At 34.4% G+C, this 22,379-nt stretch overlaps 1 protein-coding gene and 2 long non-coding RNA genes across 5 annotated transcripts in view; 2 read left to right on the top strand and 1 right to left on the bottom strand.

Moving 5' to 3' along the window:
- LOC127522729 (uncharacterized) overlaps positions 1–576 on the top strand; it is a 31,856-nt gene extending 31,280 nt beyond the window's left edge. For both annotated transcript variants that reach the window (XR_007932663.1, XR_007932662.1), the window contains exon 6: positions 60–576. This is a non-coding gene — a long non-coding RNA (uncharacterized LOC127522729). The remainder of the gene's footprint in view (positions 1–59) is intronic.
- LOC127522735 (uncharacterized) lies at positions 392–18,767 on the bottom strand. Of its 2 annotated transcripts, none has more exons than XR_007932670.1 (5): positions 17,375–18,767; positions 8,508–8,648; positions 8,313–8,391; positions 2,910–8,216; positions 392–2,591 (listed from the first exon to the last, which is right to left on the bottom strand). It is a non-coding gene; the product is annotated as an uncharacterized LOC127522735 (long non-coding RNA). The 2 variants fall into 2 exon arrangements; XR_007932671.1 differs by having other exon boundaries at positions 392–7,090; positions 7,985–8,216; positions 17,375–18,761.
- wdr18 (WD repeat domain 18) overlaps positions 18,755–22,379 on the top strand; it is a 91,361-nt gene continuing 87,736 nt past the window's right edge. Inside the window, exons 1-3 of the mRNA XM_051912966.1 lie at positions 18,755–19,009; positions 19,987–20,097; positions 20,825–20,958. Of these exons, the coding sequence (XP_051768926.1) occupies positions 18,800–19,009; positions 19,987–20,097; positions 20,825–20,958 (455 nt within the window). The 5' untranslated portion in view covers positions 18,755–18,799. The remainder of the gene's footprint in view (positions 19,010–19,986; positions 20,098–20,824; positions 20,959–22,379) is intronic.

The following is a 22,379-nucleotide window of genomic DNA, read 5'->3' as shown; positions in this document are numbered from 1 at the left end:
GTCTGTGTTGATAAGGAATCAGTATCCTGTGTGTTAATGAGACTCTGGTTTATTCTCAGAGACGAGAGGAAGGCTGGATTATGGATTATTTGGGTACATGTTTTGGTGCAACACTGTTCTGAGGACACTGCTCAGGTGCACTTGTAACCCTGGACTTGAAGCACATTTTATCTACATTTGGAATGCGAAGTGCCGATGCAAAATTGATAAAAAATTGATGATAATATGTAGTCAATGAAGGTATTTGTGTTGCAAAAATGTTTGGTGGCATGTAAAAATTATTGGTTGACCACATGGACAATTTATTCACCTTATTCAACAAATGTATGCTGTACTTCATTGTTGGTAACTTTTTTCTTTAGTTATTTTTTATTACAAAAAAATATATGGATTTTACGGTCTAGATGTTTCAGAACTGTATTTATTTTAGTTTGAAGTAACCAGGCTAATATGCCAAAGAGCTATTTGGAAATTTGATCACACTGTTTTACCACTGTCTGTTTTTTTTTTTTTAATGAAAAATTCATGACTTTTTGAAAGCTATTTTTGAATAAAATTACAATGTTGACTCTTTAATTTTGACTTGATAAAAGACAGCCTTTAATGTGAGTAACCTTTCAGTCGTCACTATGTCAACCTGTTTAACAAAAATCTGATGAAAGAGCTTCTAGAACATACTGACTAGAGAGGGAGGGGAAAAAAATAAGAGAGACACATACACAGAAGTTACACACGACTTTCAAACAAACAATCAATCCAAAAAAAAAAAAAAAAAAAAAATACAGTCTACCTCCAAACTTAACCATAAATACTAATACAATGCTATATCAGATATGTACAATAATTAATGTTCAATTACAATACTTTGAATTTTATTTATTGACATAGAAGTCATGTCAATAAATCCTTAAAAATAAAATCTGCTATAATACAATATATTGCTAGTCCCGAGATTCTTCTTGTAAGTGAATAAATAGGCTAAATAAATAAATCTGCTTTAACGATCGTGTGCCCTAGATCTGGTGGTAAAACTTTTGTTAAGTGTGTCAAAGGTTCTAATAGGTTCTAGGTTCTAATCCGCCCTCGTATAAATGTATTTTTTTCTCATTAAATTCAAAGATGTTCATCAGTGATTATATATCAAGAGCAGTGACACGTCTGTGTGCATTTTGTTTTGTGATTTCACTGTTATGAATAGAGAGCCTCCGCAATGTTGTTAAGCGATAGACTGAAGCACTCATCTGTGTAAAGACAGTGCACAAGCCATAACAGCGGCAACGAACACTCAGCATGATTTCAAAAACAACACATTCCAGTACAAGACTGCCTCTTGTTTAAAGCTGCAGTCCTTAACTTTTTTTTGGTTATAAATCAGGGCTTGACATTAACTTTTTTGCTCACCAGCCACTGTGGCTAGTGGTTTTTCCAGAGTTACTAGCCACTCAGTATTTTCACTGGCCACAATTTTGCTGTTGGGAAATTACATTTTATATGATTAAAGCTGACTTTGGCATGCTAAAATTACTTGATTTTGAGTCATTTTACATGATTAGCTAGATTTAAAACCCTTTCAAATGCAGACTGACCACCCAAATCAAGACTAGGCCTACATGGTATATCAGCTGGTACAGGTGGGCAAGGGGTGGATAATATGACCACCATATGATAAATTTTATAAGTTATTTTTGTTAGGCTATATAAAAAGCAAAACAGAAAAAATGCCTGACTGCACACTGAATCCAAAAAGACTGAAGTACACAATTTATTTTAGAAATTGCATGGTGCAATAAAGTGCAAAGTGCAAGTGAGTTAAAAACAGAGGAACATGAGCAGACGTTTCAGCAGATTGCTATCCTCAGTGCTCAATATGCAACAATCACCCTATTTCTAGAAAGACAAGCAATTCAAAGCCATCAGCTGAATCCAATTGTCACAATCATCAATTAACACCAATATCAATCAATTATCACAAGTGTCACTACAAGAGAGTCTAAAAAGTAACAAACATGGCACAAACTGTAGGAAATATACATTCAAAGTAATGAAAATAACAATAATGTTGCAGAAAATAGTTACAGAAAACAAGAAAGTTCAAGTTCTTCATTCATGCCATCAGGAAATAAAGATTTAAGTTCAAAAATCCAAAAGGCCTCCCTTTGCAACAATTTCTTGTCTCTATCTCCGCCTCTTCTATGAGGTAGAATCCTCTCGATGCCCAGGAACTTCATGTCAGACAAAGAATGTTTAGCAAGATTGAAGTGACGATAAATAGGAGATGTATCATCCCATCTACGAATTGCACTTGTATGTTCAATTATTCTAGTGCGTAATGCACGTGTGGTTTTACCAACATATAACAGAGAACATGAACAAATGATAATATAAATCACATATGTACTCTTGCAAATTATCGATTGTTTGACCTTATATATTTTTTTGTGTTACGAGGATGTATAAATGATTGACATTTGACATATTTTGTGCAAGAAGTACACCTATAGCATGGAAAATTACCCTGGGCATCAACTAGGGTGGTCGGAGAAGAGACATGAGTGTCTGCATGAACAAGCTTATCCCTCAGACTAGAACTCCTAGAAGAGACAAAGAGTGGTGGATCATTAAATACATTCAATAACTGAGGATCACTTTGAATGATGTGCCAGTGACTCTTAATAATCCTCCTAATATCATTACTGAATGGACTAAATGTAGATTTAAAAACACATGAATAGCTTTTCTTGCTTTTATTTGCAATCAAGTTACTTTCTTCCCATTCCTGTAAACTAGCCACTTATTGGGATATCCACATGATTTAAAATATGTGTATAGATTCTGGGCTTTAACATCAAAATCCTCCTTCCTAGAGCAGATACGATGAAGTCTTAAAAATTGACTATAGGGTAACCCACGTTTTAAAGGAGCTGGATGGGCACTAGTAGCATGAAGGAGACTGTTCTTCGCTGTATCTTTTCTATAAAGAGAAGAGACGATTTGTTTGTCAACAATTGATATACAAGTATCCAAGAAATTGACATTTGTAATTCCAACATTATGTGTGAACTCAAATCAAAGGTCTTAAACAATTCATATATAAAACAAATGCTTCAAAATCACTTGCAGAACCTTTGTAAATAACAAAACAATCATCAATGTATCTCTTAAACAGAATGATATTGTCAAAAAAAGGATTGTTATTGAAGACATATTTATCCTCCAAAAAGCCCAGATATAAATTGGCATAATCGGGAGCCATAGTGGTCTCAGAACAAAATCAACAAAATTCGAGAGTGGTTCAGTAAGACTATTGTTACCGGCTACTATAGGCCATCCTGGTGGATTAATCAAGCTTTTATGTACCTTGGGTAGAATGTAAAAAAACTGGCCTACTTGGAGAACGATTGAGCAAGTATTGCATCTCTTTATCAGAGATCAATAGATGAGCATGTGCTAAAGTCCACTTTGACACTTTCTGAAAAAGAGGCTCTTGACAAACTGTGTCGAAATAAAGATATTGTAATCAAACCTGCAGATAAAGGAGGTGGATTGGTGATCCTGCCTCGAGCTCTCTATAATCAGGAGGCTCTTCATCAATTAGAAAATACCTCCTACTATCAAGTCTTACCATCAGATCCAACTGCCCAGTTTCAGAGAGAGATTGAGATGCTCCTTCAGGAAGCACATACTCATCTATTGATCTCTGATAAAGAGATGCAATACTTGTTCAATCGGTATTATTTAGCCTAATGTGAGGATGCTGCATGTGGTGGATCATTTATAGCCTTTTCTCACAGCAGCTAGAATAATTAAACTTATCATTTTGATGGTGGATTGTAATGCAGAAAGGTCCAAATGACAATCATCAGTGACAACAGGAGATTAACCCATAGTCAAATGCAAAAGACTTCGGAGGACTGCGGAGTGGCTAAATTGAAATCTACAGGTAACGCTAATACACACTGAATACACAGTCATGCAATGCTGATGTTGTTAACATTAACAATTTGAGAACAAAGTATAACAATAATAATAATTTGCACGGTTTGACTTGATCCGAGCTAAGCGATCGTTAGATTTAATCACCATTGGCAGCGTGTTTGTAATGCTTTTTTTCTCAGTCAAAACAAAAGTGGCAGACATTTTCTGGTGAAAATTCTTATTTTGGTCATACTTCAGACGTAGAATCTGTGATTCTGGAGTACAGTATCTGCACCGATGTGGCGACTGACAGCAAACATTAGATTCATCTGTGCTAAGGAGCCGTGTCGATCCACAACCCACGTAAAGATGATAATTCCGCAAATAACTTCAATTGCAGCTTTCAAACAGAGATGGCAACAAAGAGGCAAAACTTACAGACTGCAGCTTTAACAAATGAACAAAATGAATATTGTGCTAGTCAACTTGTCACGAATGTGGCTCCTGCGCCTCCTCCTCCGCACCACCGGAGGGAGCCATCACCTGAATATTGACTGTTCCCATTCGGACTACGTTTCCCATAGGCCCTCATTCCTGGGACTGATTGCGCACACACCTGCACCTCATCACACTCACACTATTTAAGCCACACACTCACCGCGAAGTCTTGATTTGCCCCGGTGATCATTACTGAGCGTTTTCTTGTGGACTGTTTACTCTGTTACCGTTGGACTGTTTATTCTCTGTGATTCTCTGCTGCCTGCCCTGATCTTTGCCTGTGTACTGGACTGTGTTTGCTTGCCGCCTGCCCTGATCTCCGCCTGTGACCCGACACTGTTTGTCTGCCGCCTGCCTCGACCATTGCCTGTCCCTGTTTATGTCTTTGCCTTTGCCCCTGTCTGCCTTGGTGATTGTTCTAATAAAAGCTGCAAATGGATCCCCATTCTGCCGACCCTTCATTACACAACTGGTGTTTCAGAGACATTAAAAAATGCAATAAACATTAATGTAACAACATTAGACGTAACATAAAACCTTAATGTACACAACTGATTAGAAAAAAACTAAGAAGAAACAGTTATTTCAATGAAAATACATAAAATGTGAAGTATAACGCAGGGAATTCTGGGAATGTCAATTTATGTTTTTTCACTTTAAATTAAACAATGACTTGTTCTTTTTCACTTCCAAAAACATTAAATCTAACATATTCTTGCACTGCTCTGCTGCACTTCATTACCCAGCACTCTGTATGTTAGGATGACAAAAAGGCTTAAAGTTTTAGTTTGGTCTGCCTCAGCGGTCTAACAACGTTTGAGATGGCCAATCAAATCAAAGTAGGTGGGGTTTACATTCTCTTTTGACTTGTGCACGGTCTTCACATAGACGAGCGCATCAATCTATTGCTTAATGCCGTTGCGATGATTCTATTCTTTCCAGTGAAATCACAAAACAAAATGCACCAAACATGTTCCTGCTCTCGATATACAATCATTGATGAATATCTTATAAAAAAACCTATACAAGGGTGGATTAGATCACAGAACCTTTGACACGGTTAACAAAACTTCTACCACTAGACCATTTATGCATTTATTCACTAACATGAATCATCTTGGGACTAACAACATATTTAATGCAAATTAATGCAAATAGTTCCAAAATGATTATTTCCCAACTAGAATTAGACCTAAAATTTCCTTCACTGTTCTGTTTCTTTATACTTTATTACAAAAAAAAAAAAATCAGTCCCCCCAATGTTTAAGACATGGTTACAGCCTTGGTATACAGAAACTGTTAAATTAATTTTTTTTTTTTTTTTTTTTTTACCATAGCATTTTTACAGTCTTTTACCATTAAAATCATGATAATTTTTTTACAGTGTTCGTTTCCTTTTTTCTATTTTTAGAGAAAAAAAAATCTGTAAAATATTAATCAACATTTTATGTAAAATTACACATTACTCTGTAAAAATACAGAAAATTTCCTTTAAAAAAAAAAGAAATTTGATGTAATAATAAAAAAAATACAAGCAATTGTATGTAAAGTTAAGAGTAGAAATTTAAATTACAGCAAAACAACAGGTATTTTATTGTATAATGATAAAACAGGAAAATTCTGTAAAAAAAAATACAGACCATTACCTATAAAATTGCATTTATTTTTATCAGTGTACACGCAGACAAACACATTTGACGGGATACCTATGATCATTAAAGTTGTAATATTTTGAGAATAAAGTCAAAATTATGAGAATAAATTTGTAGCATTATGAAAATAACATTGTAATATTTTGAGAATAAAGTTGTAATATTTGAGAATCAAGTCAAAATTACAGGAATAGTGTTGCAACAATATGTGATTCAAGTTAAATTTGGATTTAAAAAAAATTCAAGATTCAATGTGATTCAAAAAAGAAAATAAAGTCAGAATTTTTTTTTTTTTTTTTTTAAATAGTGTTCTCAAAACCATGAACTTGGTTTTGCTAGCTCAAATGCTCTACCAATCAAAGCTACAGTTTGTGTGCAATATAACATAATTACAAATCCTGGACTTCAGTCAGTTCATCTGTGATAATCTCACCTCCTGACAGCTACAGAGCAGATTATAGTACACAAGAGGGCAACCACACATGTGGTAAGCCTGAATGAAAGGGCAGAACACATTTGCTGTTGGCAGGTACACCTCACACCTCATTGCAATTACTTCACACAAAAGCAGATAAAAGTTTCTGTTCTGCATAATCATTTCTAATTTCAAAATGATTGTTTCAATTTCTATTGATTGTTTTAAAGTTCACTGTTGAGTTCGGTCCTTTACCAGCTATTGTTTTTCTGGCTATAGAAATGGTGTTTAATTTGGTTTAATTTGCTTCGACTCCATGGAGTGCTGAAGCAAGAGGAACAGTATTATAATTGATATGTTTATAATGGATTATTTTGTTGGTTATTATACAAGTAAAAAACTTTTATCTACAGTTGTGACAAAGATTTCATAGCAAATAGATGATCAGTAAAACTACAAACTTTGGACTTTTTTCCCTGTCCTGAAATCCAAATGAGATAATGCAGTAGAAATCCTCGCTGCTCCTTCACAGGAATGGAAAGCCAACTCACCAAAGCTGATTCATGTGTCACTTCAGAAATAGTCACATTCCCTGGACCTTTAATTGGTGCTGAAACAAATGCAAACATTCCATTGTGAAAATTAGAGATCATTCTGGATTATATCTTATATTGTGGACTTTGTGTTTCAATAACCTGACATGATATGGATTTCGTTAAGCTGTAGTGTATCTTTTATCATACCTTGAGATGTTCATTCATGTTTATTTCGCGCTGTAACTGGTAACTTAAAGCGGAGAGAGGATCAGTTCACGTGCGCGTCAGGCTGCCGCTTCTCTTGAACTGCTACTGCGATCTGTCACGATCACATTAAAGAGCGCCAAAACGGTATTTATGGTTTTTTTAATTTTTTTTTTTTATTCCGAAGTAAAACGGGCAAAATATGAAACTTGAAACTTTGGGAAATATGAGACTTTTTTTTCGTCAAAAGCAACAAACCACAAATCATATTTTGTGATTTATTGGATGGTTACGTATCCTCACGCTTTTTTAAGTGGGTATACGGAAATCCTTGAACAGTGGGTATACGGCGTATACCTGCGTATCACGTAGACTAGCCTACACCACTGGACACAAGAACATAGTGCTCTACATTGGATGAATTACTTATCTCTACCTTTTTCAATGTCCTTGAATGAGTTTTTGTTTGACCTGTTTACTTTACTTGTTTACTTTGGTGATATTAGAGGGCTTGTCACAATCTGAAAATTCAAAAATTCAAATGAGTTTCCATTTTATTTTTTTCCTCAAGGTTATTATTAGGGTTTTCACATTTTTGTAATGAGTAATTTATGACTTGACACTTTAAGACCCTCGTCACCAAAAACCCCACACCTTTTTGCCTTGCTTCCTGCTGTAAGCGTACACACTCAAACATTCATTCACATATAGTACATGAAAACCCAAGCTAACACACTCACAGTTCACACTTGCAGCACACTTACTGCTCAGATGTTTCACAGCGGGAATGATGATCTCCTGTTGGGGTGAACTTCCAACATTGTTAATTGCAATAATTGAAATCCTGGCCTCTGAATATGTAATTGAGGTTTTATAGGTTTGATTTGATGTTGAGGTTTTCTTTGTACTGTTTTTTTTTTTTTTTTTTTTACAAGGCCAAACAGTGATGTTCAGCTTGTACTCCACACCCCCAGCAGACTCTTTTGCAGGTGGTTCCTAAAGAAAATGACAGTGAAGCATCATTCAAATCAAATTACACTCATCTCGCACCAACAAACAGAAACATTTCTGATGTCCTCTGTTCTTACTTACATCCCAAATGAGATTAATTTCCCTGGTACCATTCGTCCATTTTTTTCTGCCCAGCGTATTACAGGTGGGAGGCTGATTTCTGCAGAAAGGTGTTACATCTTTTAACCAAATATTTTCAGATGCTTTTGCTTATTAAACTTCTTATTTGCACAGTGAAATTGCAGAATTCATTGACAGATACAGCTGAAATCGAACCTAAGGGAACATCCACCACTGGGCTCCAGTCACTCCAGAGAATATGTAGTGAGTCTTTACATAGACGTGGCTGCAGTTTAGCCTGCCGTCTCAGTTGGATCTGGTAGATGGTCTGTTTCTGTAGATGTAGCTTGTAGAAATCTATAGACACATTCATCTCATTCAGTTTTTATGTTTTGGACACAAATCATTTAAAGGGGTCATACATAATAATTACATTTTTTCCACACCAAAAATTTAGTATTTAGTATAACTAAAAGTAATTTAGTTTTTCACTTCTATTTTCCAACATTTCTATGACCATTAGAGCCTGCTGTACCTTTAAGAACCCATGTAAACACCCTCACTGCATTCGTTAAATTGTTAAAGACTCAAAGAATCAGAGACTGTCTTCTTATAGTGTTTCCTAGTTCCTCCAAGGGAATGTATATTGTTAAATGACTGCCAGTGTTCACACGCATAATGAGACTTTTCTTTTTACTTGTCCCTGTGCACATCAGGAATTGAGAGTTAGATTCATGCAGACTGACATACATTATCAAGCCTCTGTATCTGTTATTTAGTATAGTATAGCCGATAATAGAAACATGGTGGCAACTCAATTCAATCTGTTCTTCATATAAAGCAATTGAGTCTCTTCAGAAAATTTGGACTAAACCACTCAATTCATATGGATTAGTTTTACGATCTCTTTATGAGCTTTTTGAAGCGTCAAAGTGGTAGTTGCGTAGACTGTCAATGGAGGGACAGAAATCTCTCACATTTAATTTAAAATATCTTAATTTGTGTTTCGAAGATTAAAAAAAAAATCTTACAGGTTTGGAACGACATGAGGGGGAGTAGCCTACTCGATGGCCATTTTTCATTTTTGGGTGAACTAACCCTTTAATTTTCAAAAATAATCCCACTCTAAGAAATATTCACTGTTCAAAAGTTTGACATCTACTGTAGCCCCGGTCTCCACGGTACTATTATGTTTTATACATATGTGGCACATTCTTTAACTCTGAGTTTTACAGTGTTTTATAACTGTAAAGACAATGAGAATTGTTCATTTTACTTTCAATGTGCTGGTTGAACTCACTGTATATTATTTGTGTTTGATTCTCCTTAGAGTTTTTCTCTAATCCCATTCACAAATAAAGTCCTCTTCTTGGTTAGTTGAATTTTTGTAACACCATGGACTAGTATACATCCTACTGCTTTAAGAACATTTACATCATGGAAAACCAAAATCTTTAAGTTTGTTGTGTAAAATTGACTATTGTAACTCACCTGATCCCACCAAATAAGTTTGTTAAAGAAGTTTATGTTCACCAAGGCTGCATTTAATTAATCAAAAATACATTAAAAACAGTAATGTAGTGAAATACTATTACAATTTAAACAAACTGTTTTCTATTTTAATCTTGATTTCTATTTTGATTTTAAAATGTAATTTATTTGTGTGACAGCAAGGCTGAATTTATCATCATTTAGTGTCACATGATCCTTAAAAATTCTAAAATGCTGATTTTGGTGCTCAAGAAACATTTATATTATTATCAATGTTGAAAAGAATTTTTGCTGCCTAATATTTTTGTGAAAACCATGATACACTATATAAAAGGTTTGGGGTAAATCATTTTTTAAAGGAAGTAATATTAGTCAAGGATGCATTAAATCGATCAAAAGTGACAATAAAGACATTTACAATGTTACAAAAGATTTCTATTTAAAATAAATGTTCATTTAAATTTTCTATTCATCAAAGACTCCTCATGGTTTTCACAAAAATATTAAGCAGCAAAAACTTGTTTTCAACATTGATAATAATACACTGATAATAATACATTGATAATAATACACTTTATTAATACAATCACCAATAACAATTCATAATAATTGAGCACCAAATCAGCATTTTAGAATGATTTCTGAAGGATCATGTGACACTGAAGACTGGAGTAATGATGCTATTAATTCAGCTTTGCAATCACAGCAATAAATTACATTTTTATATTCGAATAGAAAACAGTTATTTTCACAATATTACATTTTTTACTGTAATACTGATTTCCACTGATACCTTTATCCATGACAGACAAAAATGAGTGGCAATACATACCTTCAGTCAAACTGACAGAAACAACAAGCAACAGCACAGCCACTCTCATCCCCATTGCTTCTAGTGTTCAGAAAGGTCCTCACTCATAAAATAATAATAAATAATAATAATAATAATAATAATAATAAAAAACAACAATAAACATATACTAGATATTCATACTAAATTCTCTCACTTATCCCAGTACTTTTCAGATAATTTATTAGGAGACTGTGCACTTTTCCAGATGTTTTTCCCAACAAATTTTCTAGTCTCATGCTTGCTTTCCAATTTGCATCTCTAACTCCGTTCTTTCTTCCTCATATCTTTTGCAATATACCAGAATGTGTTTTACCATCTCTTGTGTATTGCAGTGGGTGCAAAGTCCAGTGGGGTGTTCTCCTATTCTATGTAATGTTAGATTTAAGCCAGCATGACCTATTTTAAGATGCATAATTATCATCTCTTCCCTTGGGTTCCTGCCCTGCCTCATATTCTTCATGCCTACTTGTTTTTGTGTACAATATATATTTGTCAGCTATGTCCCAGTATTCTTGCCGTATTTTATGTGTGTGTCCCTTTATAATGGTTTTAATCTCTGCTCTACTTAATGGTACTTGCATATCAACTATTTCATGCTTTATCGATATTTTGGCAAAATTATCCAGTCTCATTTCCTTCCATCCCTAGATGGACAGGAAGACATCCAGCCCCCTACCATGGAGTATGAGAAGCAGATGAAGTATTTGAAAAATCTGCATGTTTTCCCAGATTGTATATTTAACAATGCAGATAAGCTGTCAGAAGCTATGTCTACATTTTGGTTCTGATTATTTTCTTCCAACCACTGCAATGCCAATAAGATTCCTAATAGTTCTACAGTGTACACTGATAAGCAGGGCTTGGTTTTCCAAAGTTACTAGCCACTCAGCATTTTCACTGGCCACAACTTTGACATCGATACCATGGGGAAAAAGTACCATATAGATTTTTAATATTATCTCATAATTTGTAGCAGGAATATTAGGGTTCTGTCACTTTAGGACCTGACACACAGATCCATTATTATGTTACACATCCGTTTTCTTACTGAACTGTTTACGTTCACTTAAAACACAACTGATTGTGTTTACGTGAATACTCACCATGACTGGCATTTTGACATTATTTTGATTCCATTTGACTATTTATGCACAATAAGAGAGAACTTCTTGAGATAATTTTATTTAAATGTCCCGTTTTCTCGATCGTACTATGTTCCATACACTCTAGATTATCTTATTATTAGGAGATGAGAGTGTCTGCAGCTCTTACCATTGGAACAAAGCGTAACAGCTAACTTGGATCATGTAAGGCACCTCAGCCTATAATGGCAGTGATGTCAGTGGCCAGCGTTCAAAGTGTTGTGACAGTCAGTTACAGGGCAAATTCCAAGTGAGCATCTCTATGCCCTACTCACTCTGAAGGGCAGAGCCATTCACATTAACAGTCACTGTGTTTGAAATCATCTAGACTAGATACATGAGGGGTTAGTCTGTGTCTTTCTGGGGCAGAATGAGGTGCTGACTACTGCATGACTACAAACCACAACACGAGAGTAGCAGGCGAAGCTCATCTTACTTCATGAAAAAAAGCAGGTTTGGTTGCCTGCTACACTGTGTTTTGCCTTCATTTTCAAATGTGAATCTTCTAAGAAATATTGGAAAATATTGCCAAAAAGTAATGTTGTCAACTATGTTAGAGGAATTGATTACACTGATTCCTAAGCCAGGTAAAGATTTATTTAATGTAGAGAATTGGAGGCCTATAACTTTAGCCAATAATGATACTAAATTACTTTCACATATATTTGCAAATCGACTACAGTTATTATTACTCTTTCCCTGCCAGCATTTTTGTTGAATGAATATCTGAACATGCAATACATCAAAATAAAGAACAGAACCTCTACTTTTAAACAAACAAAAAATCTAGCATCAAGCATTTTTTTAATCAACACTTGAATATAGCTAAGTTTAATAAAAAAAGCGAAATTTTGAGCAAAAAGCTGAGAAAATCGCGTTTTTATCAAACACTACATATTCAGTAGGATGATCAAAGCATAGATGAAATAGATAAAGTAGCTTCCGTCAACACTCACAAAGCTAGCACAGTCCTATACCACTTCCTGCAGCAGGGTTGCCAACTCTCCGGCTGGTTTCACACTGCACGCGTCAGCATTTGCCGTTTCAGGCTCTGCCTCATACTCTCACTCTGCCCAAGTAGGCTAAATCTCAAATTGTCAACCCTGCTTTTGATATCAAACAAAGTCTCAGCTTTCAAATTTTGCAAGTTTTAATAAGAAATTCAAAAAATAAACACCGTTTTGGCGCACTTAATATGGCCTAACAGATCGCTGTAGCACCTCAGTTAAAGCCAGGGCCATTGAAAAGAGAGTTGCGACATGCTTTGATCTCGCCGGCGTCACCGCAATAAGTTTACATCACCTGGTTCATTACAAACCAGCGCTGTCAATACATTTAAATGGAAGACAACAACATACACCTTAATTTTTTCAATTAAATAAATGTTCTATATTTTAGTTCAGTAGTATTTATTTAATATTTTGAGGAGATCTTTTGGTAGGCTTACTAAATACTAGGCCATTTGTGCAAAAATAATGGCCAACTAATGACCACTTAAAATATATTTTTAATATTTTTTTATTATTTATATTACAATTAGTTAAAGGTTAAATTTAAGAAAAGGGTTTTAAATTCCAGTGCAAAAAATTAGAGTTATTAGAGGAAAATTAGAGTTATTTTGTGGCTGGAGAATAATAATTTTCATTTGTAATGCCATTTACCCACTAGGTGCCTGAATGGCTCTTTAATATATATATATATATATATATATATATATATATATATATATAAATAAATAAATAAATAAATAAATAAATAAATAAATAAATAAATAAACAAACAAACAAACAAACAAACAAACAAACAAACATGCATCTACTAATCTAGTTGCTCAAAAGAGTATTGCTGGTCATAACTGCTTATTTTTAGGTTTTGCATTTGAATAAATATTTAGACATCATCAAACACTAGATTTTTTTTAAATGTGAAATTTAAAAAAGGTAATAACTTGCATCCTAATATTTTTTAATGATACTCGTACAGAATATCAACCAAAAAATCCAGAAAAAACACATTACATAAAGGTTATAAATTGATTAGCATTTGATCAAGTGAAATAAGTATTTGATCCCCTACCAACCAGCAAGAATTCTGCCTCCTACAGATTGTTTATGTGCCCATGTTGAACACAGATTAGACCCGTCACTTTAAGAAAGTACTCCTAATGTCAGCTCGTTATGTGTATAAAAGACACCTGTCCAAAGAATCTGTATCTTCCATTCAAACCTCTCCACCACCATGGGCAAGAGCTGTCAAAGGACGTCAGGGACACTAAACACGTAAATGAATGGCAAGAACGCATTAAAAGTCTTCTGTTGAGACAACTGTTGGTGCGATTATTCGGAAATGGAAGAAATACAAAATAACCATCAATTGCCCTCTGTCTGGAGCTCCATGCAAGATCTCACCAAATGGGGCAAGGATGATGATGAGAAAGGTGAGGGATCAGCCCAGAACTACACGGGAGGAGCTTGTAAATGATCTCAAGGCAGTTGGGACCACAGTCACCAAGAAAACCATTGGTAATACTCTACGGCGCAATGGATTGAAATCCTGTTGTGCCCACAAGGTCCCCCTGCTCAAAAAGGCATGTACAAGCCTGTCTGAAGTTTGCCAATGAACATCCAAATGATTCAGAGAAGGCTTGGGAGAAAGTGCTGTGGTCAGATGAGACAAAAATTGAGCTTTTTGGCATCAACTCAACTCACTGTGTTTGGAGGGAGAGGAATGCTGACTATTACCCCAAGAACATCATCCCTACCGTCAAGCATGGAGGTGGAAACATTATGCTTTGGGGCGGTTTCTCTGCTAAGGGTACAGGACAACTTCACTGCATTGAGGGGCCAATGGACGGGGCCATGTACCATTAAATCTTGGACGAGAACCTCCTTCCCTCAGCCAGAACACTGAGTGGACCAAAATTCCTCATGAGATGTGTGCAAACCTGGTGACCAACTACAAGAAACGTCTTACCTCTGTGCTTGCCAACAAGGGTTTCTCCACCAAGTACTAAGTCATGTTTTGCTTGGGGATCACATACTTATTTCACTCACTGAAATGCAAATCAATTTATAACCTTTAAATAATGTGTTTTTTTCTGGATTTTTTGGTTGATATTCTGTCTCTATCCATTAAAATAAACCTACCATAAAAATTAGACCCCTCATTTCTTTATAAGTTGGCAAACTAACAAAATCAGCAGGGGACCAAATAATTATTTTCCCCACTGTATAAGCACACACAAGTGAATATTAATGAATGCAAGCAAAAACTGAATTTAACCCAAGAAAAGTTTAAAATAGTAGTAAAAAAAAGGCAAAATGCATTCAACAAAAGATTTTTTTTTCTTTATACAAACCCGATTCCAAAAAAGTTAGCAATAATTTACAAATCTCATAAACTTATATTTTATTCACAATCTGGAAAGGCACCATCAATGCTGAAAGGTATATCCAAGTTCTAGAACAACATATGCTCCCATCCAGATGTCGTCTCTTTCAGGGAAGACCTTGCATTTTCCAGCATGACAATGCCAGACCACATACTGCATCAATTACAACATCATGGCTGCGTAGAAGAAGGATCCGGGTACTGAAATGGCCAGCCTGCAGTCCAGATCTTTCACCCATAGAAAACATTTGGCGCATCATAAAGAGGAAGATGCGACAAAGAAGACCTAAGACAGTTGAACAACTAGAAGCCTGTATTAGACAAGAATGGGACAACATTCCTATTCCTAAACTTGAGCAACTTGTCTCCAGACGTTTGCAGACTGTTATAAAAAGAAGAGGGGATGCCACACAGTGGTAAACATGGCCTTGTTCCAACTTTTCTGAGCTGTGTTGATGCCATGAAATTCAAAATCAACTTATTTTTCCCTTAAAATGATACATTTTCTCAGTTTAAACATTTGATGTCATCTATGTTGTATTCTGAACACAATATTGAAATTTGAAACTTCCACATCATTGCATTCCTTTTTTATTCACAATTTGTACAGTGTCCCAACTTTTTTGGAATCGGGTTTGTATGTACAGTAGGCTGAATTGATACTGAATTAAGAATCGTTCGGGAGATTCTCACTCATTCGCCCCCATGTGTATAACAGTGAAAGCATGGAAACCCGGAAAATTCAGTGTTTGACAGGGATGCGTTTTCTCATAAATAACAGAAAATTCTGTGTTTGGCAGGGAAAGAGTTAGATGAAATCATAGATGATTGTCAATATGGCTTAATATTTGGAAGATATATTGCCAATAATATTTGATTAATATTACATTTGATTGACTACAATTTTCTTTACAAAAAGATACATTCTCTTTATAGATTATTATAAAGCACTTGATACTGTAAACCACAAGTAATTAAAATTGGCTATTGAGTCTCTTAATGAATTCTATTTAGTATCAGTGTTATCTGTGATTTATTTGCGTTAAAAGAAAGACCCAGTAACCCAGAATTATGTGGCATTCCAATTGGACCAAATTTCTTATTTAGGAATTAAGATATGCAAAAAAACAAAAAAAAACAAACAAAAAAAAACAAACCTTAATTACACCCCATTAATTAATAAAATTCAAAAGAAATTAACATATGACTGAGAGACGTATCTTTAAACAGGAGAGTTTTATTATCAATCTAAAGGGGTATCTAGACTAGTTTACACCACAATGACCATAATATTCCAACACGTATCATTAATGAGATAATGTATATTTGGAAAAATAAACATTATTTGAATAATAATAATAATAATAATAATAATAATAATAAAACACTTTGTAATTCGACTAACCAAGGTGGTGTCATGAAGGTTAAGTGTTGTGTAGGTAGAACAGACAATGATGATTTCACAAAAGGACTTGATTAAAAGAAACCAAAGCAGACCATGCGTTAATGACAACCGTCAAACAGACAAGGTTAATTAATGACAAACAGCTGAACAGAATGATTTTTCATATCAGTTACCAAAGATACTAAAGACTGCCAGGAACTAGAACAAAGGAGACAGGATACTGAAATAAAAACCATCCAAGTCCATGAAAGTGAAACTTAGACAACAATGACAGAATATGTGTTACAGGTGGGCTAAATGAAATATCTAATATTTAAAGTTAAGATACAAAAATATATATTTCTTCAAAAGATAAATTATGGTATTACATCACTAATATTATTTTTGGAAAAGTAGGTGGTATTTAATTTCTCCTTAATTGTAATTTTAATATTAACTAACAAGCTTCTCATAAAACTTTACAATTTTCATAAACAGGCACTGCTATCGTAGATGATAGTTTATAAAACACAATTTCTCCCCTCACAAATGCATAATTTGGAATAATAAATAACACCAAAGTAAATCTCTCTTTTTAGCTCATGTTTAGAATAAAAATATTTTGGTTTCACAACTTTTGAATAGTAATGGTCATTTAGGCCCTGTCCACACAAACACGGGTATTTTCAAAACCACAGCTTTTTCTATGCGGTTTGGCCGTTTGTCCACATGCAAACACAGTATCCGGTCACTGAAACTTAACTTAAAAAAAAAAAAAGAAAAAAGAAAAAAGAAACCAAACTTTTTTTTTGAAAACTCCTACCAGGGTGAAGATTTTTAGAAACTCTAGTTTGCAGTGTTGTCTTGTAGATGTTGAAACCGGAGATTTTGGTTTGTGACGTTGGAACTGGTAATAACCTTTTTTTCCAGACTTTTGATTGGCCAACATGGCTTTATGGTTAGGGTTATATCGCCACCTGTTGGTTTGGCAATGCTCTTGACAGCGCTTCATAGCATGTTTTTGTGTTTTCAAGTGCTTTCATTTTTTAAAACGGAGGAAAAACTAGTTTAGTATAAAAATACCCGTGTACGTGTGGACTCAGCCTCATTTATATTTCAGAATTTTTAGGAAAATTTCTATTTTATATACCTGTCAAGGAGTATATGATGGTAATCAATGCCATTCCCTCAGAACTTATGAAATTGCTAGGAAATTATATAGATGAAAAACCAAACTTAGATATTAGTCTTAAACTGGAAGGTATACATTTAAAAGACAAAAAATTAAATGATAATTATCTCAATTTGCCAAATTTCCACTGTTCCTTTAGCTATTTGATTTTGGAGATCACAATTTCAAGATGTCAATTAGAAAGAAATACTGATAATACTGGCAACTTCAAAATTTGGTATATTGTGAATTTACTCATTATATATGGAAAATTCATTATCCACAAATGTAAATGAGAGTGAAAAAATTTGGGACAGGAGTGAACAAAAATTTTACTCATTTTAAAATAGAAATAAGTCACTAGCTACTTGTACATGTTAAAAGAAACAATAAAGCGGAAAAAAAACTGTATATTATATTTTGATTCCATTCTTTGAATAATTTGTAACTCTTTGTACTTGTTTATAGACGTATTTTGTACTTGTTTAGACGTAAATTGCTTACTGCTTTCTCTTCTTTTATTTTTATTATGGGCCTATTTGTTTATCATAGTATTTGATTTGAAGTAGCCTAATTGATATGTTATTGGCCTTGTATGTTCATTGTTCAAGAGATTGCATAAAATAAAACAAACAAACAAACAAACAAAAAACAAACAAACAAACAAAAAAAACAACAACTTGAACATGCAAGACGGAGATACTATGAAACAAGGTCATCATTAATTCGACGTGGGTGGCTTTTAGTAAAGTGGTGCTTTAGAGTAATCATTTGACTCCTGAAGCTGATTCCATTTTTACATTCTCATTTCATTTGTAGCACACTTCATTTTCCTTAACACACAAATCCTTAAAACTTTTCATGAACTCAGAATATAAATACGTAAATACTTTACAGTTGAGTCAGACAACAGCAAAAATTCTCTTTCACTCACGGCCATAGACTGTAAATAAAGCTCACGACTTTTAGAACCTTGATAAAACAGAAATACCCAGAGTCTCTTACATCATCGGAAATGACGTTTCGCAAACCCGCCCCTCGCCGCCTTCCAAAATAATCGCGCTTTGTCTATCCAACATGGCGGCGCCCGCAGAGATAGTTCTATCCGCAGATTCAGCGGGACAGCTGTTTAACTGTGCTGTTTTCGACCCTCATTCCGGGGCAGAGTTCTTGTCCTATCGCGGGGGTAACACCTCCTCCAGGTCTTTAACAGTCTTGAACGGAGAATACATATTAGGAGCTCAACTCTGCAAGAACTTCATAAACGTGTGGGAGATCCAGAGAAAGGTGGGTCTAGCTGCAGCATGTTACTGAAAATAAACATCACTGGTATTATACTCAACAAATAAGTAATACAAACAGAATTGTTCATAACAAGTCTTCAGTGTAATTTTAAAAAGAGCTTTATGTATTAATGGACAGCTGACATGTCAAGCCGTGACAGCGGAGACTCGAGTGTGATACAGGGTTGCCAGGTCTGCACAACAAAAGCAGTCAATTGCTAATTAAAACTAGCCCAATCACGGCCAAAAGTAGCCTAATCGCGTTTTATTTATTTATTTTTTAAAAAACGTTTTATTAATTTTTGTATAATTATTATACATGTGATGCAGTGAAGTCCAGGCAGACATCAATGATTATGTCAGAGACCAAAGTTTGAGAAAGGAATAACAAATTTATTAAGTGAAAATGTAAAATTATAAAGACGTATATGAACATGTGAGTACAACACATTCTGGAGAATACTACATATGAATATCAATCAAACAGAATAAAAGATAATATAATGAGTAGCAATAATGAGTAATTAGTAATAAATAATATTTGATGGAGGTTAATATATGAAGTATGAATATCTGAATACATGAATTCAAAGATAAAATTAATAAGGAACAAATAATAAATTAATAATATGGATAGGAAAAATATGAATTAAGAAAATCATTACAAACATTGAACGTTTTGATACACCAACATGCATTTTCTGAGCTTATTATTTTAAATTACAGGAAAGGCTTTGTACTTTTTAAAAACTAAAACTTGCTCTTCATTACAAAATATGTGATATTTGTAACAAAAATAAATAATAAACCTGAAATATAGTTATTTTCAAAGGCTGTGACTTTGAATCTGTGACAAACTGTGATGGTCAATAGTCATTGTTAATTTCATATTGAACATATTGCAACAGTTGTTCTAAATGCCCCAAACAAAGCTTTTCTGCTCTGAATAACTTTTTGATTCTGCCCATCACTACCTTTCAGGACCAGCTCCAGCAGAAGATTGTGTGTCCTGGGATTGTTACGTGTCTCTGTGCATCTCCTAATGGTCTCTATGTACTGGCCGGCATTGCTGAAGCTATATACCTGTGGGAGGTGAGGAGATTTGTTTTGGTTATCAACAAATATTACACCATTTTACTCTGTTTTGACATGATTCTCATTCAGTTTATTTATTAAAAAAGGCATTGAAAATTCATGCTTTTCTATCTCTTAAAATTCACAAAATATTTTTGGTGGCATGTCAGGGTGGTGCAACTGTCCTGATATCATAATAAAAGAAAGAATGACTGTGATTGTGTGTCAAGGTCACTAGGTCTTTTAAAATATCAAATATTTCAAGACATGTTAGTTCAGGTTGTAAAGTGTCATATGGTGCGACTCCCTAAAACGTAATAATATTTCTAAATTAATTAACATTATTTGTGGAAAAGAAAACAAAAAAACATTTACCTTGAAAATATATTTAAAAACCTTTTTGAAAATAATGAATAAGATGTGTGCGCACACATATTTAAGGCCTAAGGAAAATATGGGCATTTTACTCGATGGTTGGTTAAGCCACATGACATTTGTAATTAAAGTAATTCAATTAAAATTTCTGTTAAAAATGGCATAATTTTTTGCAAAGAGACAGAGTACGTTTCTATGAACTTCACACATTTTAAACATGGTCTTTTAAACTAGATTTTTCCTTCATTGTGGACACACTTTTTTGTCATTAACTCTTGTGACAAGTGACTTACAGTTGTCTCTGCATATTAAACTGGGACCGGAGTCATATATTTTATCATCAACTTTACCATTTAATACTTTCTGATAGGTGTCAACAGGAAATTTGCTGGCTATTTTGAGTCGACACTATCAGGACCTGAGCTGCATCCATTTCACTGATGACAGCAGTCATTTTGTATCAGGAGGGAAAGACAATCTTGCTCTCATATGGAATCTCTCCAGGTGTGTTAAAAGCTTTACTAATTCTCTTTTGTTTACAACATAAATTGTGGGTACGAGTGAAGTCTTGACCTCAGTAAGTGACACCAAATCTACAGAGGTTTCCTCAGTTATCAGTTACACATGCAGGGTAGTTACACATGCAGCGTGTCTCAAAATTTCTGGTAATAGAGAACAGATTCTCTGGCTACTTTGATGTGTGTATGGTGGGGGGGAGTGCCATAGGTTAGTTCTCACAATGAGCGAGAAAGTTGACATGGAGCACGCTATATCTCCAACCTCCGGAGAGTCACACCAGGGCACCAGACCACGATTAAATGGTTGCATTTTGCGACCTTTTTTCTGCCAGAGCGACTACATTTTGTTAGTTTGTTAGTCAGTTGTGCAAATTTTGTTGCACAACTGATAAGAGCTGCTATTTTGTTTCATATGAGAAACATCAAACGAGAAATGAAACTGCTCTACTCATTTGAGCTGTGCAGCACGGACCGTTTATCAGCACTGAGCAATAAAAGATTTTGATCATGTGACACTGTTTACGACACACCGCTGGGAGATCCAACAAGAAAGCGTTTGAGTTCACCGCAAAATTAGTAACATCACTACGAGATCTAGTGGGAAGCATTCAAATTCAGCGGCAACGCAGAATTCTCTGCTTTAGACCATATCAGATGAAATAGCGCTGACGTGGAAACCAGGAGAAACACTGTGCCACGAACAAGTTAAGGCTTCCCAGTCCACAAATCTACATGGATTTAATGTAGTAATGCTTACTGAAACTATGGTATTGTGGCAGAAGTACTCAAATGCTTTTACATTATTAATTTCATGGTTCATGCAAACTTTTGAGAGTGAAATTCATGCACTTTGCAAGGACTTTTTAAAGTGCTTCACACTTTTTCCAGCACTTAAAAGCTCTAAATATTATCCAGATTTAATGTTATTTTTAATGTGATGATTTGTAAAACTGAAAGTTTAAAGATGAAAGAAAAATAACACTTCTAGGCAAACAAACTTTTGGTGGCAGAGAAGCACTTATTGACTCCCTAATATATGGAAAAGTAGGAAAAGTCTCATGAAAAACAAAAACTTCTTCAAACTGTGACTGAATTACACAAAGCAAGTAAAGAGTGCTCCTTTTATAATCACTGAAGCTGTCAGTCAGTTCAGTATGGTACATTTAAGAGTAGAATATTTACATTTTTTCCTATAAAAATGTTTTTGCACGTTACTTTTAATAAGTTAATTTTATATGCATATCAATTCAAGCTCAGAGCTTTACTGTCAAATTTCCAATGAATAAACATGTAATATTATTAGTAATTGCACTTATTAATGCAAAACAATAGTAATATGATTAAATTACCTTTTATGATTTAAAAAAAAACAAAAAAAAAACAGCACCAACTTCTGTAGAACTTAAT

Source organism: Ctenopharyngodon idella, chromosome 11 (assembly GCF_019924925.1).
Source record: "Ctenopharyngodon idella isolate HZGC_01 chromosome 11, HZGC01, whole genome shotgun sequence".
In the NCBI taxonomy this organism is placed as follows: Eukaryota; Metazoa; Chordata; class Actinopteri; order Cypriniformes; family Xenocyprididae; genus Ctenopharyngodon; species Ctenopharyngodon idella.
Note: the sequence above shows the minus strand (reverse complement) of the source record. Positions and strands in the feature narration are given on the sequence as shown.